The 17,952-nt window shown below is 48.7% G+C and overlaps 1 protein-coding gene across 2 annotated transcripts in view; it reads right to left on the reverse strand.

The window, feature by feature from the left end:
- phip (pleckstrin homology domain interacting protein) overlaps positions 1–17,952 on the reverse strand; it is a 116,918-nt gene that overhangs the window by 49,741 nt on the left and 49,225 nt on the right. For both annotated transcript variants that reach the window (XM_055873401.1, XM_055873402.1), the window contains 6 exons: positions 13,366–13,482; positions 13,065–13,227; positions 12,157–12,256; positions 10,547–10,690; positions 6,300–6,403; positions 68–275 (listed from right to left, as the gene is read on the reverse strand). In XM_055873401.1, the coding sequence (XP_055729376.1) occupies positions 68–275; positions 6,300–6,403; positions 10,547–10,690; positions 12,157–12,256; positions 13,065–13,227; positions 13,366–13,482 (836 nt within the window). The remainder of the gene's footprint in view (positions 1–67; positions 276–6,299; positions 6,404–10,546; positions 10,691–12,156; positions 12,257–13,064; positions 13,228–13,365; positions 13,483–17,952) is intronic.

Below are 17,952 nucleotides of genomic sequence, written 5' to 3' on the forward strand. Positions count from 1 at the left end.
TGTAACTTGAAAAGAACATACTGTAATCGGAGACAGTCATTCTGAGACACACATGAAGACAACACACCTTCCTCCTCTCCTTTGGCTTCTTTTTCTTTGGTAGCACTCCATCTTTGTCTGCTTTGTCTTTCTTCCTGTCTCTTTTTCCCTCTCTCTTCTTCTCTCCATCCTCCTCAGAGCTGCTGCTCTTCTTTTTCACCTTCACGCTCTTCTTCGGTGGTTCCAGGTTGATCCCTGCATCTGCTGTCCAGTCAGAGTAGTCACTGGAGTAGTCACTATAGCAACAGAGTCAGAGTAGTCACTGGAGTAGTCACTATAGCAACAGAGTAAGCAGAGTAGTCACTATAGCAACAGAGTAAGCAGAGTAGTCACTATAGCAACAGAGTAAGCAGAGTAGTCACTATAGCAACAGAGTAAGCAGAGTAGTCACTATAGCAACAGAGTAAGCAGAGTAGTCACTATAGCAACAGAGTAAGCAGAGTAGTCACTATAGCAACAGAGTAAGCAGAGTAGTCACTGGAGTAGTCACTATAGCAACAGAGTAAGCAGAGTAGTCAGTACACGCGGCAGGGTAGCCTAGTGGTTAGAGTGTAGGGGTGGCAGGTCGCCTAGTGGTTAGAGTGTAGGGGCGGCAGGTAGCCTAGTGGTTAGAGTGTAGGGGCGGCAGGTCGCCTAGTGGTTAGAGCGTAGGGGCGGCAGGTAGCCTAGTGGTTAGAGTGTAGGGACGGCAGGTAGTCTAGTGGTTAGAGTGTAGGGGCGGCAGGTAGCCTAGTGGTTAGAGTGTAGGGGTGGCAGGTCGCCTAGTGGTTAGAGCGTAGGGGCGGCAGGTAGCCTAGTGGTTAGAGTGTAGGGGCGGCAGGTAGCCTAGTGGTTAGAGTGTAGGGGAGACAGGTAGCCTAGTGGTTAGAGTGTAGGGACGGCAGGTCGCCTAGTGGTTAGAGGGGGGAGGCAGGTAGCCTAGTGGTTAGAGTGTAGGGGCGGCAGGTAGCCTAGTGGTTAGAGTGTAGGGGCGGCAGGTAGCCTAGTGGTTAGAGTGTAGGGGCGGCAGGTAGCCTAGTGGTTAGAGCGTAGGGGTGGCAGGTAGCCTAGTGGTTAGAGTGTAGGGGCGGCAGGTAGCCTAGTGGTTAGAGCGTAGGGGCGGCAGGTAGCCTAGTGGTTAGAGCGTAGGGGCGGCAGGTAGCCTAGTGGTTAGAGTGTAGAGGTGGCAGGTGGTCTAGTGGTTAGAGTGTAGGGGCGGCAGGTAGCCTAGTAGTTAGAGTGTAGGGGCGGCAGGTAGCCTAGTGGTTAGAGTGTAGGGGCGGCAGGTAGCCTAGTGGTTAGAGTGTAGGGGCGGCAGGTAGCCTAGTGGTTAGAGTGTAGGGACGGCAGGTCGCCTAGTGGTTAGAGGGGGAGGCAGGTAGACTAGTGGTTAGAGGGGGAGGCAGGTAGCCTAGTGGTTAGAGGGGGAGGCAGGTAGCCTAGTGGTTAGAGGGGGGGGGGGGGGGCAGGTAGCCTAGTGGTTAGAGGGGGAGGCAGGTAGTCTAGTGGTTAGAGGGGGGAGGCAGGTAGCCTAGTGGTTAGAGGGGGGAGGCAGGTAGCCTAGTGGTTAGAGGGGAGGCAGGTAGCCTAGTGGTTAGAGGGGGAGGCAGGTAGCCTAGTGGTTAGAGGGGGGAGGCAGGTAGCCTAGTGGTTAGAGGGGGGAGGCAGGTAGCCTAGTGGTTAGAGGGGGGAGGCAGGTAGCCTAGTGGTTAGAGGGGAGGCAGGTAGCCTAGTGGTTAGAGGGGAGGCAGGTAGCCTCGTGGTTAGAGTGGAGGGGAGGCAGGTAGCCTAGTGGTTAGAGGGGGGAGGCAGGTAGCCTAGTGGTTAGAGGGGGGAGGCAGGTAGCCTAGTGGTTAGAGGGGGAGGCAGGTAGCCTAGTGGTTAGAGTGTAGGGGAGGCAGGTAGCCTAGTGGTTAGAGTGGAGGGGAGGCAGGTAGCCTAGTGGTTAGAGGGGGGAGGCAGGTAGCCTAGTGGTTAGAGGGGGGAGGCAGGTAGCCTAGTGGTTAGAGGGGGAGGCAGGTAGCCTAGTGGTTAGAGGGGGAGGCAGGTAGCCTAGTGGTTAGAGGGGGAGGCAGGTAGCCTAGTGGTTAGAGGGGAGGCAGGTAGCCTAGTGGTTAGAGTGGAGGGGAGGCAGGTAGCCTAGTGGTTAGAGGGGGGAGGCAGGTAGCCTAGTGGTTAGAGGGGGGAGGCAGGTAGCCTAGTGGTTAGAGGGGGAGGCAGGTAGCCTAGTGGTTAGAGAGGGGGAGGCAGGTCGCCTAGTGGTTAGAGGGGGAGGCAGGTAGCCTAGTGGTTAGAGGGGGGAGGCAGGTAGCCTAGTGGTTAGAGGGGGGAGGCAGGTAGCCTAGTGGTTAGAGGGGGAGGCAGGTAGCCTAGTGGTTAGAGGGGGGAGGCAGGTAGCCTAGTGGTTAGAGGGGGAGGCAGGTAGCCTAGTGGTTAGAGGGGGGAGGCAGGTAGCCTAGTGGTTAGAGGGGGGAGGCAGGTAGCCTAGTGGTTAGAGGGGGAGGCAGGTAGCCTAGTGGTTAGAGGGGGGAGGCAGGTAGCCTAGTGGTTAGAGGGGGAGGCAGGTAGCCTAGTGGTTAGAGGGGGGAGGCAGGTAGCCTAGTGGTTAGAGGGGGAGGCAGGTAGCCTAGTGGTTAGAGGGGGGAGGCAGGTAGCCTAGTGGTTAGAGGGGGGAGGCAGGTAGCCTAGTGGTTAGAGGGGGAGGCAGGTCGCCTAGTGGTTAGAGGGGGAGGCAGGTAGCCTAGTGGTTAGAGGGGGGAGGCAGGTAGCCTAGTGGTTAGAGGGGGAGGCAGGTAGCCTAGTGGTTAGAGGGGGGAGGCAGGTAGCCTAGTGGTTAGAGGGGGAGGCAGGTAGCCTAGTGGTTAGAGGGGGATGCAGGTAGCCTAGTGGTTAGAGGGGGAGGCAGGTAGCCTAGTGGTTAGAGTGTAGGGGCGGCAGGTAGCCTAGTGGTTAGAGGGGGAGGCAGGTAGCCTAGTGGTTAGAGGGGGAGGCAGGTAGCCTAGTGGTTAGAGGGGGGTGGCAGGTAGCCTAGTGGTTAGAGTGTAGGGGCGGCAGGTAGCCTAGTGGTTAGAGGGGGGAGGCAGGTAGCCTAGTGGTTAGAGGGGGGAGGCAGGTAGCCTAGTGGTTAGAGGGGGAGGCAGGTAGCCTAGTGGTTAGAGGGGGGTGGCAGGTAGCCTAGTGGTTAGAGGGGGAGGCAGGTAGCCTAGTGGTTAGAGGGGGAGGCAGGTAGCCTAGTGGTTAGAGTGTAGGGGCGGCAGGTAGCCTAGTGGTTAGAGGGGGGAGGCAGGTAGCCTAGTGGTTAGAGGGGGAGGCAGGTAGCCTAGTGGTTAGAGGGGGAGGCAGGTAGCCTAGTGGTTAGAGGGGGGAGGCAGGTAGCCTAGTGGTTAGAGGGGGGAGGCAGGTAGCCTAGTGGTTAGAGGGGGAGGCAGGTAGCCTAGTGGTTAGAGGGGGGAGGCAGGTCGCCTAGTGGTTAGAGGGGGAGGCAGGGTAGCCTAGTGGTTAGAGCGTTGGACAAGTAACTGAAAGGTTTATAGATCGAATCCCTGAGCTGACAAGGTAAAAATCTGGCGTTCTATCCCTGAACAAGGCAGTTAACCCTCTGTTCCTAGGCCGTCATTGAAAATAAGAATTTGTTCTTAACTGACTTGCCTAGTTAAATAAAGGATAAATAAATGTTGTTAAATAAAGACTTTAAAAAGTATATAACAAATATAGCATCAGGGTACTCACTACAACAAAGTAATCTGAGAAGTCACCATGACAACAGGGAAGTCAGAGTAGTCACTATAGTAACAAAGTAATCAGAGTAGTTACTATAGCAACACGGGTAGTCTGAGTAGTCACTATCTCTACAGAATAGTTAGAGTGGTCACTGAACCAAAATAATAGTTGATGGAGTAGTCACTATATAAATATCATAGTCACTATATGAATATCAGTCACTATATGAATATCAGTCACTATATGAATATCAGTCACTATATGAATATCAGTCACTATATGAATATCAGTCACTATATGAATATCAGTCACTATATGAATATCAGTCACTATATGAATATCAGTCACTTTATGAATATCAGTCACTATATGAAAATCATAGTCACTATGAGAATATCAGTCACTATATGAATATCAGTCACTATATGAATATCAGTCACTATATGAATATCATAGTCACTATATGAATATCATAGTCACTATATGAATATCAGTCACTATATTACTATCAGTCACTATAGGAATATCAGTCACTATATAAATATCAGTCACTATATGAATATCATAGTCACTATATGAATATCAGTCACTATATGAATATCATAGTCACTATATGAATATCAGTCACTATATTACTATCAGTCACTATATGAATATCAGTCACTATATGAATATCAGTCACTATATGAAAATCAGTCACTATATGAATATCAGTCACTATGTGAATATCAGTCACTATATGAATATCAGTCACTATGCTAATATCAGTAACTATATGAATATCAGTCACTATATGAATATCAGTCACTATATGAAAATCAGTCACTATATGAATATCAGTCACTATGTGAATATCAGTCACTATATGAATATCAGTCACTATGCTAATATCAGTAACTATATAAATATAATAGTCACTATATGAATATCAGTAACTATATAAATATCATAGTCACTATATGAATATCAGTCACTATATGAATATCAGTCACTATGTGAATATCAGTCACTATGTGAATATCAGTCACTATGTGAATATCAGTCACTATATGAAACTATATGAATATCAGTCACTATATGAAACCATATGAATATCAGTCACTATATGAATATCAGTCACTATATGAATATCAGTCACTATATGAATATCAGTCACTACATGAATATCAGTCACTATATGAAAATCATAGTCACTATATAAATATCAGTCACTATATGAATATCAGTCACTATATGAATATCAGTCACTATGTGAATATCAGTCACTATATGAATATCAGTCACTATATGAAAATCATAGTCACTATATAAATATCATAGTCACTACATGAATATCAGTCACTATATGAATATCATAGCCACTATATGAATATCAGTCACTATATGAATATCAGTCACTATATGAATATCAGTCACTATATGAATATATGAATATCAGTCACAATATAAATATCATAGTCACTATATGAATATATGAATATCAGTCACTATTTGAATATCAGTCACTATTTGAATAGCAGTCACTATTTGAATATCAGACACTATGTAAATATCATAGTAATTAGAGTGAGTCAAAGTAGTCACTATAGCAACAAATTAATCAGAGTGACTATATAGCAGTCTGTGTGTGTTGGTTCCTACCTGGAGCTGCTGTGGTCTGTGTGTTGGTTCCTACCTGGAGCTGCTGTGGTCTGTGTGTTGGTTCCTACCTGGAGCTGCTGTGGTCTGTGTGTTGGTTCCTACCTGGAGCTGCTGTGGTCTGTGTGTTGGTTCCTACGTGGAGCTGCTGTGGTCTGTGTGTTGGTTCCTACATGGAGCTGCTGTGGTCTGTGTGTTGGTTCCTACATGGAGCTGCTGTGGTGTGTGTGTTGGTTCCTACCTGGAGCTGCTGTGGTCTGTGTGTTGGTTCCTACGTGGAGCTGCTGTGGTCTGTGTGTTGGTTCCTACCTGGAGCTGCTGTGGTCTGTGTGTTGGTTCCTACCTGGAGCTGCTGTGGTCTGTGTGTTGGTTCCTACCTGGAGCTGCTGTGGTCTGTGTGTTGGTTCCTACCTGGAGCTGCTGTGGTCTGTGTGTTGGTTCCTACCTGGAGCTGCTGTGGTCTGTGTGTTGGTTCCTACCTGGAGCTGCTGTGGTCTGTGTTGGTTCCTACATGGAGCTGCTGTGGTCTGTGTGTTGGTTCCTACATGGAGCTGCTGTGGTCTGTGTGTTGGTTCCTACCTGGAGCTGCTGTGGTCTGTGTGTTGGTTCCTACCTGGAGCTGCTGTGGTCTGTGTGTTGGTTCCTACCTGGAGCTGCTGTGGTCTGTGTGTTGGTTCCTACATGGAGCTGCTGTGGTCTGTGTGTTGGTTCCTACGTGGAGCTGCTGTGGTCTGTGTGTTGGTTCCTACATGGAGCTGCTGTGGTCTGTGTGTGTTGGTTCCTACCTGGAGCTGCTGTGGTCTGTGTGTTGGTTCCTACCTGGAGCTGCTGTGGTCTGTGTGTTGGTTCCTACCTGGAGCTGCTGTGGTCTGTGTGTTGGTTCCTACCTGGAGCTGCTGTGGTCTGTGTGTGTTGGTTCCTACCTGGAGCTGCTGTGGTCTTCAGGCCAGGGCTCCTTCTCCTCTTCCTCCTTCTCCTCCTCTGAAGAGTTCCCATTCACAGGGTTAGGATGCACATCGACCTCTCCCTGGAGAGAGAGACGGAGGAGAATAGGAGGGAGAGGGATGAGAGGGAGGAGAGGAGGGGGGAGGAGACGGAGGAGAATAGGAGGGAGAGGGATGAGAGGGAGGAGAGGAGGGGGGAGGGGAGGAGGGAGAGGAGAGGGAGGAGAGGAGGGGGGAGGAGAGGAGAGGGGAGGAGAGGAGGGGGGAGGAGAGGGAGGAGAGGAGGGGGGAGGAGAAGAGGAGGGGGGAGGAGAGGGAGGAGAGGAGAGGAGGGGGGAGGAGAGGAGAGGGGAGGGGGGAGAGGAGGGGGGAGGAGAGGAGAGGGAGGGAGGAGAGGAGGGGGGAGGAGGTGGGAGGAGAGGAGGTGGGAGGAGAGGAGGTGGGAGGAGAAGAGGAGGGGGGAGGAGAGGGAGGAGAGGAGAGGGGAGGAGAGGGGAGGAGAGGGAGGAGAGGAGGGGGGAGGAGAGGAGAGGGAGGGAGGAGAGGAGGGGGGAGGAGAGGGAGGAGAGGAGGGGGGAGGAGAGGGAGGAGAGGAGAGGGAGGGAGGAGAGGAGGGGGGAGGAGAGGGAGGGGGGAGGAGAGGAGGGAGACATAGATGAAGAGAGAGAGAGAAAGAGAAATTTCACCTTCATAAGCATGACATACACAGTAAATGTTTCATAAAGCATGTATAACAGTATGCCATGCTTTATAAAGGGTTGATAAATGTGGCATAACCGTGTGACATTACTCACTACGTTGAATACTAAATAAACATGAGCTTTATAAAGGGTGAATGATGGCATACCCTCTAAAGTCATGCTAGTCACATTACACCTAATCTCCCAACCTACAGAAACACTAACCTTGATGAAAGCCCCCAACCTACAGAAACACTAACCTTGATGAAAGCCCCCCAACCTACAGAAACACCTTGATGAAAGCCCCCAACCTACAGAAACACCTTGATGAAAGCCCCCAACCTACAGAAACACCTTGATGAAAGCCCCCGACCTACAGAAACACCTTGATGAAAGCCCCCAACATAAAGAAACACTTTAGAACAGATTGAAAAGGACGAGACAGATTGAAAAGGACAGACCTCTAGGTTCACAACAACAGACCTCTAGGTTCACAACAACAACAACAGACCTCTAGGTTCACAACAACAGACCTCTAGGTTCACAACAACAGACCTCTAGGTTCACAACAACAGACCTCTAGGTTCACAACAACAGACCTCTAGGTTCACAACAACAGACCTCTAGGTTCACAACAACAGACCTCTGGGTTCACAACAACAACAACAGACCTCTAGGTTCACAACAACAAACCTCTGGGTTCACAACAACAACAACAGACCTCTAGGTTCACAACAACAGACCTCTGGGTTCACAACAACAACAACAGACCTCTGGGTTCACAACAACAACAACAGACCTCTAGGTTCACAACAACAGACCTCTGGGTTCACAACAACAGACCTCTGGGTTCACAACAACAGACCTCTGGTTTCACAACAACAGACCTCTAGGTTCACAACAACAACAACAGACCTCTGGGTTCACAACAACAGACCTCTGGGTTCACAACAACAGACCTCTAGGTTCACAACAACAGACCTCTAGGTTCACAACAACAACAACAACAACAGACCTCTGGGTTCACAACAACAGACCTCTGGGTTCACAACAACAGACCTCTAGGTTCACAACAACAACAACAACAGACCTCTGGGTTCACAACAACAGACCTCTGGGTTCACAACAACAGACCTCTGGGTTCACAACAACAGACCTCTGGGTTCACAACAACAGACCTCTGGGTTCACAACAACAGACCTCTGGGTTCACAACAACAACAACAGACCTCTAGGTTCACAACAACAACAACAGACCTCTAGGTTCACAACAACAACAACAACAGACCTCTGGGTTCACAACAACAGACCTCTGGTTTCACAACAACAGACCTCTAGGTTCACAACAACAACAACAGACCTCTAGGTTCACAACAACAACAACAGACCTCTGGGTTCACAACAACAGACCTCTAGGTTCACAACAACAACAACAGACCTCTAGGTTCACAACAACAACAACAGACCTCTGGGTTCACAACAACAGACCTCTGGGTTAACAACAACAACAACAGACCTCTGGGTTCACAACAACAGACCTCTAGGTTCACAACAACAACAACAGACCTCTAGGTTCACAACAACAACAACAGACCTCTGGGTTCACAACAACAGACCTCTGGTTTCACAACAACAGACCTCTGGGTTCACAACAACAGACCTCTAGGTTCACAACAACAGACCTCTAGGTTCACAACAACAGACCTCTAGGTTCACAACAACAGACCTCTGGGTTCACAACAACAGACCTCTGGGTTCACAACAACAGACCTCTGGGTTCACAACAACAGACCTCTAGGTTCACAACAACAGACCTCTGGGTTCACAACAACAGACCTCTGGGTTCACAACAACAGACCTCTAGGTTCACAACAACAGACCTCTGGGTTCACAACAACAGACCTCTGGGTTCACAACAACAGACCTCTGGGTTCACAACAACAGACCTCTGGGTTCACAACAACAGACCTCTGGGTTCACAACAACAGACCTCTGGGTTCACAACAACAGACCTCTGGGTTCACAACAACAGACCTCTAGGTTCACAACAACAACAACAGACCTCTAGGTTCACAACAACAACAACAGACCTCTGGGTTCACAACAACAGACCTCTAGGTTCACAACAACAGACCTCTAGGTTCACAACAACAGACCTCTAGGTTCACAACAACAACAACAGACCTCTAGGTTCACAACAACAGACCTCTAGGTTCACAACAACAACAACAGACCTCTAGGTTCACAACAACAGACCTCTAGGTTCACAACAACAACAACAGACCTCTAGGTTCACAACAACAACAACAGACCTCTAGGTTCACAACAACAGACCTCTAGGTTCACAACAACAACAACAGACCTCTAGGTTCACAACAACAACAACAGACCTCTGGGTTCACAACAACAACAACAGACCTCTGGGTTCACAACAACAACAACAGACCTCTGGGTTCACAACAACAGACCTCTAGGTTCACAACAACAACAACAACAACAGACCTCTGGGTTCACAACAACAGACCTCTGGGTTCACAACAACAGACCTCTGGGTTCACAACAACAGACCTCTAGGTTCACAACAACAGACCTCTAGGTTCACAACAACAGACCTCTAGGTTCACAACAACAGACCTCTAGGTTCACAACAACAGACCTCTAGGTTCACAACAACAGACCTCTAGGTTCACAACAACAGACCTCTAGGTTCACAACAACAGACCTCTAGGTTCACAACAACAGACCTCTAGGTTCACAACAACAGACCTCTGGGTTCACAACAACAGACCTCTGGGTTCACAACAACAGACCTCTGGGTTCACAACAACAGACCTCTAGGTTCACAACAACAACAACAGACCTCTAGGTTCACAACAACAACAACAGACCTCTAGGTTCACAACAACAACAACAGACCTCTAGGTTCACAACAACAACAACAGACCTCTGGGTTCACAACAACAACAACAGACCTCTAGGTTCACAACAACAACAACAGACCTCTGGGTTCACAACAACAACAACAGACCTCTGGGTTCACAACAACAGACCTTTGGGTTCACAACAACAGACCTCTAGGTTCACAACAACAGACCTCTAGGTTCACAACAACAGACCTCTGGTTTCACAACAACAGACCTCTGGGTTCACAACAACAGACCTCTGGTTTCACAACAACAGACCTCTGGGTTCACAACAACAGACCTCTGGGTTCACAACAACAGACCTCTGGGTTCACAACAACAGACCTCTGGGTTCACAACAACAGACCTCTGGGTTCACAACAACAGACCTCTGGGTTCACAACAACAGACCTCTGGGTTCACAACAACAGACCTCTAGGTTCACAACAACAACAACAGACCTCTGGGTTCACAACAACAACAACAGACCTCTGGGTTCACAACAACAGACCTCTGGGTTCACAACAACAGACCTCTGGGTTCACAACAACAACAACAGACCTCTGGGTTCACAACAACAGACCTCTGGGTTCACAACAACAACAACAGACCTCTGGGTTCACAACAACAACAACAGACCGTACCTCTGAGATGCTGTTGTTGTCGTCATCATCAGCAATCTCAGCGCTGTGACGACTCGTCTCCTCCACAGCCGCACGCGTCTGGTAGCCATGGTTACCATGACTCCTCCTCCCCTCCTCCGCCCCTACACAGTCTGGAGAGGAGACCTGACAAAAGACAAAGAGAAAACAGGAACTTTAGGAATCTTGCTTGAGAGGTGTGATACCTTCCTCTCTCTCTGTGAAGGTGGCAGTGTGTGATACCTTCCTCTCTCTCTGTGAAGGTGGACAGTGTGTGGTACCTTCCTCTCTCTCTGTGAAGGTGGACAGTGTGTGATACCTTCCTCTCTCTCTGTGAAGGTGGACAGTGTGTGGTACCTTCCTCTCTCTCTGTGTAGGTGGACAGTGTGTGATACCTTCCTCTCTCTCTGTGAAGGTGGACAGTGTGTGATACCTTCCTCTCTCTCTGTGAAGGTGGACAGTGTGTGGTACCTTCCTCTCTCTCTGTGAAGGTGGACAGTGTGTGATACCTTCCTCTCTCTCTGTGAAGGTGGACAGTGTGTGATACCTTCCTCTCTCTCTGTGAAGGTGGACAGTGTGTGGTACCTTCCTCTCTCTCTGTGAAGGTGGACAGTGTGTGATACCTTCCTCTCTCTCTGTGAAGGTGGACAGTGTGTGGTACCTTCCTCTCTCTCTGTGAAGGTGGACAGTGTGTGATACATTCCTCTCTCTCTGTGAAGGTGGACAGTGTGTGATACCTTCCTCTCTCTCTGTGAAGGTGGACAGTGTGTGGTACCTTCCTCTCTCTCTGTGAAGGTGGACAGTGTGTGATACCTTCCTCTCTCTCTGTGAAGGTGGCAGTGTGTGATACCTTCCTCTCTCTCTGTGAAGGTGGACAGTGTGTGATACCTTCCTCTCTCTCTGTGAAGGTGGCAGTGTGTGATACCTTCCTCTCTCTCTGTGAAGGTGGCAGTGTGTGATACCTTCCTCTCTCTCTGTGAAGGTGCCAGTGTGTGATACCTTCCTCTCTCTCTGTGTAGGTGGACACTGTGTGATACCTTCCTCTCTCTCTGTGAAGGTAGACAGTGTGTGATACCTTCCTCTCTCTCTGTGAAGGTGGACACTGTGTGATACCTTCCTCTCTCTCTGTGTAGGTGGACACTGTGTGATACCTTGCTCTCTCTCTGTGTAGGTAGACAGTGTGTGATACCTTGCTCTCTCTCTGTGTAGGTAGACAGTGTGTGATACCTTGCTCTCTCTGTGTAGGTAGACAGTGTGTGATACCTTCCTCTCTCTCTGTGTAGGTGGACAGTGTGATACCTTGCTCTCTCTGTGTAGGTGGACAGTGTGATACCTTGCTCTCCCTGTGAAGGTGGACAGTGTGATACCTTGCTCTCCCTGTAAAGGTGGACAGTGTGATACCTTGCTCTCCCTGTGTAGGTGGACAGTGTGTGATACCTTGCTCTCCCTGTAAAGGTGGACAGTGTGATACCTTGCTCTCCCTGTGTAGGTGGACAGTGTGATACCTTGCTCTCTCTGTGAAGGTGGACAGTGTGTGATACCTTGCTCTCTCTGTGAAGGTGGACAGTGTGTGATACCTTGCTCTCTCTGTGAAGGTGGACAGTGTGTGATACCTTGCTCTCTCTGTGAAGGTGGACAGTGTGTCTCCTCTTCTCTGATCTGTAGACACTGATCTCCTCCTCTCCTTTAGCCTCTCTCCAGTCCAGCTGTCTCCTACACACACACACACACACACACACACACACACACACACACACACACACACACACCACACACACACACACACACACACACACACACACACACCACACACACACACACACACCACACACACACACACACACACACACACACACACACACACACACACACACTTTTGAGGACCAGGTCTCTGTGTGTGTTTAGGTGTGTTTTTGGTTTGATTTGATTATTATTATATACCCCTTTTTCTCCCCAATCCAATTGGTAGTTACAGTCTTGTCGCATCGCTGCAACTCCCGTACGGCTTCGGGAGAGGCGAAGGTCAAGAGCCATGCGTCCTCCGAAACATGCCCACTTAACCCGGGAAGCCAGCCGCACCAATGTGTCAGAGGAAACACCGTGCACCTGGCGACCGTGTCAGCGTGCACTGCGCCCGGCCATCGCTAGCGCGCGATGGGACAAGAACATCGCTGCCGGCCAAACCCTCCCCTAACCCGGACGACGCTGCGTGGCCCCGTGGGTCTCCCGTTCGCGGCCGGCTGCGAAAGAGCCTGGACTTGAACCCAGAATCTCTAGTGGCACTGCGATGGAGTGCCTTAGACCACTGCGCCACTCGGGAGACCGTGTTTAGGTGCTTTACCTGAGCTCAGGGACCAGTACCCTCCTCTCCATGCTACCAGGTCTGTATTGTGTTTGTTACCTGAGCTCAGGGACCAGTACCCTCCTCTCCATGCTACCAGGTCTGTATTGTGTTTGTTACCTGAGCTCAGGGACCAGTACCCTCCTCTCCATGCTACCAGGTCTGTATTGTGTTTGTTACCTGAGCTCAGCGTCCCCCAGCTCAGGGACCAGTACCCTCCTGCTCCATGCCACCAGGTCTGTCTCTGTGGCCATCTGGCTCCGGGGGGCGTTGCTGTGCATCTGTCTCACCCCCTCGATCTGACCGCTGCGACGCAGACCCACGTTGGGGGGGGAGTGAACCTCTGGGGGGGGGGGGGGGGATACGGTTAACACCAAAGGTATCCCATTTTAGTCCTGTGTAGAACCAACTGGGTGTAAAGGCTCAAATAATGAACTGTCTCGGCGAGCCCTGGTGTGTTTGTGCGTCTGCGTGTGTTTACCTCTGTTGTGTGTGTCGGTAGACAGTCTCTGGTCCTGCTCCTGCTGAAGTCTGTGAATCATGTTGTCTAGAGGAGAGGCTCCTTCAACAGCCTGTTCACTGACAACCTGGTTCAGGCCTGACACACAGAGAGAGAGAGACACAGAGAGAGAGAAAGAGACAGAGAGAGAGAGGGAGAGAGAGAGAGAGAGAGAGAGAGAGAGAGAGAGAAAGAGAGAGAGACAGAGAGAGACACAGAGAGAGAGAGAGAGAGAGAGAGAGAGAGAGAGAAAGAGAGAGAGAGAAAGAGAGAGAGAGAGAGAGAGAGAGACACACAGAGAGAGAGATGTTTAATGTATACAGTGGGGTCCATAATTCAAATACTGAGCTATATTGCTCCAAAACATGGAAATTATAATATATTATACTAATGCAAGTGCATTATAAAGACATTTTGTATAACAAGTAATCAAAATGATTGACACCTGTTTTCAATACCTCACCTTGCGAGGATAACAGCACTGAGCCTTTTTATAAAATGTTTTATGAGTTGGAGAACACCTTGGGAGGGATCTCAGACCATTCCTCCATACAGACCCAGATCATTGATATCCTTTGTCTGGTCTTATGGACCTTTTCAAATTCAAACCACAGGTTTTCAATGGGTTTCAAGTCCGGAGACTTAAATCAAATCACATTTTATTTGTCACATGAGCCCGAATACAACGGGTGTAGACGTTAACGTGAAATGCTTACTTTACGAGTCGTGTCCCAACAATGCAGAGTTAAAAAGCAAGAAAGATTTGCCAAATAAAAGAAGGAAATGGTAACACAATAAAATAACAATAACACGGAGAGATGAACACAGATATAACCTGCAGACCCTTCACATATATATATGTTTGGGGCAAATCCAACACATCACATGGTGCTGGTAGAGATGGCAGCTTTGCTTCTAGTCCTTAGGAAACTGTGCAGTATTTAGTTTTATTACGTATTATTTCTTACATTGTTAGCCCAGAAAACCTTTGATGTTATTACATACAGCCGGGAATAACTATTGGATATCAGAGAGACGTCAACTTACCAGCGCAACCAGGACTACGACCAGGACTACGACCAGGACTACGACCAGGAATGCGACCAGGACTACGACCAGGACTACGACCAGGACTACGACCAGAACTACGACCAGGACTACGACCAGGACTACGACCAGGACTACAACCAGGACTACAACCAGGAATACGACCAGGACTACGACCAGGACTACGACCAGGACTACGACCAGGACTACGACCAGGACTACGACCAGGACTACAACCAGGACTACGACCAGGACTACGACCAGGACTACGACCAGGACTACGACCAGGACTACGACCAGGACTACGACCAGGACTACGACCAGGACTACAACCAGGACTACAACCAGGACTACGACCAGGACTACGACCAGGACTACGACCAGGACTACAACCAGGAATACGACCAGGACTACAACCAGGACTACGACCAGGACTACAACCAGGACTACAACCAGGAATACAACCAGGAATACAACCAGGAATACAACCAGGACTAGGACCAGGACTACAACCAGGACTACGACCAGGACTACGACCAGGACTACAACCAGGACTACAACCAGGACTACGACCAGGACTACGACCAGGAATACGACCAGGACTACGACCAGGACTACGACCAGGACTACAACCAGGACTACAACCAGGAATATAACCAGGACTACGACCAGGACTACAACCAGGAATATAACCAGGAATACAACCAGGAATACGACCAGGAATACAAAATCCATAAAAGCAACAAAGTGTTTCCACACCTCACAAGCTACAGACAACAGACAACATGGAAAGCGGCAATACACAGCTAGGGATTATGTTCACAAATCTGATTGATCTTTAGCCATGTCTTCAAGCATTTTGTGAAAGTGTGATATGTGGTGCAGTTATGTGTGTCTGATGGCAGTGTATTCCAGACGTGGGAAGCTCTGCAGGGGTCGATTTTGGGACCTGTCCTCTTTACAGTATATAAACAATATTGGTCTATCTGCAAAAACCTGTTAAGATTCATCTGTGTGCAGATTACACTTTTGTACGCTATTGCCCTTACGGCTGAACAGGCTATGTTGGATCTGCAATCTACTTTGGGTGTCTTGGAGAAAGTCCTTGTTGATTGAAAATTGGTACTTGATGCAGGAAAAACTGTTTTGTAATTACCGTAGAAATATTTCAGATGTTTTACACATGCATTGTATGGTCCTTTCATCAAGCAGGTTCCCGCCTTATAAATATCTGGGCTTTTTTGATTGAAAATAATTAAAATTTTAAAACACATAATGATGAGCGAATGAAGAAGCTGAGATTTAACGTAGGCCTCTTTTATAGCCATACACTGAGTGGACAAAACATTAGGAACACCTTCCTAATATTGAGTTGCTGTCACTCCCTGGCCTTAGTTATCTTTTTTTTCATTTATTATTTTAGTTAGGTCAGGGTGTGACATGGGGAAGGTATGTGTTTTTTGTATTGTCTAGGGTGTTGTATGTTTTAGGGGGTTTAGTAGAGGAGATGGTTTAGTGTTCAGTGTAGGTGTCTAGGAAAGTCTATGGTTGCCTGAATTGGGTCTCAATTAGAGACAGCTGGTTATTGTTGTCTCTGATTGGGAGCCATATTTAAGGCAACCATAGGCGTTAGCTTTTTGTGGGTAATTGTCTGTGTCTATGTGTAGTGGTTGTGTCAGCACTATCTAGATTTATAGCTTAACGGTCGTCTGTTTGTTGTTTTGTTTCATTTTTCTTCTTAAAATAAAAGAGAAGATGTATTTTCAACACGCTGCGCCTTGGTCCTCTCTCTCTCTCCCTTTGACGATCGTGACAGTTGCAGCCTCCTTTGGCCCTCAGAACAGCCTCAGTTCATCAGGTCATGGACTCTACAAGGTGTCTAAAGCGTTCCACAGGGACGCTGGCCCATGTTGACTCCACAGGGACGCTGGCCCATGTTGACTCCACAGGGACGCTGGCCCATGTTGACTCCACAGGGACGCTGGCCCATGTTGACTCCACAGGGACGCTGGCCCATGTTGACTCCACAGGGACGCTGGCCCATGTTGACTCCACAGGGACGCTGGTCCATGTTGACTCCACAGGGACGCTGGCCCATGTTGACTCCACAGGGACGCTGGTCCATGTTGACTCCACAGGGACGCTGGCCCATGTTGACTCCACAGGGACGCTGGCCCACGTTGACTCCACAGGGACGCTGGCCCATGTTGACTCCACAGGGACGCTGGCCCATGTTGACTCCACAGGGACGCTGGCCCATGTTGACTCCAATGCCCACAGCTGTGTCAAGTTGGCTGGATGTCCTTTGGGTGATCGACCATTCTATATACACGGGAAACTGTTGAGCGTGAAAAACCCAGCAGCTTTAAAGTTCTTAACACAAACCATTGCGCCTGGCACCTAATACCCCGTTCAAAGAAACTTAAATATTTTGTCTTGTCCATTCTCCCTCCGAATGGCACATTTAAACAATCCATGTCTTAATTTTCTCGAGGCTTAAAAATCCTTCTGTAACCCGTCTCCTCCCCTTCTTCTACACTGATTGAAGTGGATTTAACAAGTGACATTAATAAGGGGTCATAGTTTTCACCTGGGTTCACCTGGTCAGACTATGTCATGGAAAGAGCAGGTGTTCTTAATGTTTTGTCCACTCCGTGAAGATCATACCTCTTCCTGGCAGGTCTTGACTATGGTGACACTATTTACCAGAATGCAGCAGCCACTACTCTTTAATCTCTGGATGTTGTCTACCATTTTTGCTCTACCAGAGGTGAGAGTAAAGTCAGGTTTTGTCTGTGATGTCTTTTCCCGTTATGTGTCAGACCACAGTAGGACTGGCTGTCTCCGTTAAGTGTCGGATAATGGTGATCCTAATCAAATCAGATCCTCATCCTGAATCTAAAGATTGGCTGGTTCCTCATTAAAGTAGAAAACCTCTTAACTTTCTTTTCGTTTTTACAAAGCTCTATTATACCTACGTCACGTCACTGTTCAAATGGTACAATATGAGAGACACCGAACCATTTCCCAGGCATGGTTAACTCTCCAGGTTCCACTAGTATGTACCGATGTAGGTAAATCCGCTTTCAGTTTTACTGCCCCCCCCCCCCACACATTTTTTTATATCCTACAAAACTCCCTACCACATGACTCTCTGGTGCCTCTAGAGCAGATTAGGACCAATAACCTACATCATGACTCTCTGGTGCCTCTAGAGCAGTTTAGGACCAATATCCTACATCATGACTCTCTGGTGCCTCTAGAGCAGTTTAGGACCAATATCCTACATCATGACTCTCTGGTGCCTCTAGAGCAGATTAGGACCAATATCCTACATCATGACTCTCTGGTGCCTCTAGAGCAGATTAGGACCAATATCCTACATCATGACTCTCTGGTGCCTCTAGAGCAGTTTAGGACCAATATCCTGCCAATATCCTACATCATGACTCTCTGGTGCCTCTAGAGCAGTTTAGGACCAATATCCTGCCAATATCCTACATCATGACTCTCTGGTGCCTC

This window comes from Salvelinus fontinalis, chromosome 20 (genome assembly GCF_029448725.1).
Source record: "Salvelinus fontinalis isolate EN_2023a chromosome 20, ASM2944872v1, whole genome shotgun sequence".
NCBI classification, from domain to species: Eukaryota; Metazoa; Chordata; class Actinopteri; order Salmoniformes; family Salmonidae; genus Salvelinus; species Salvelinus fontinalis.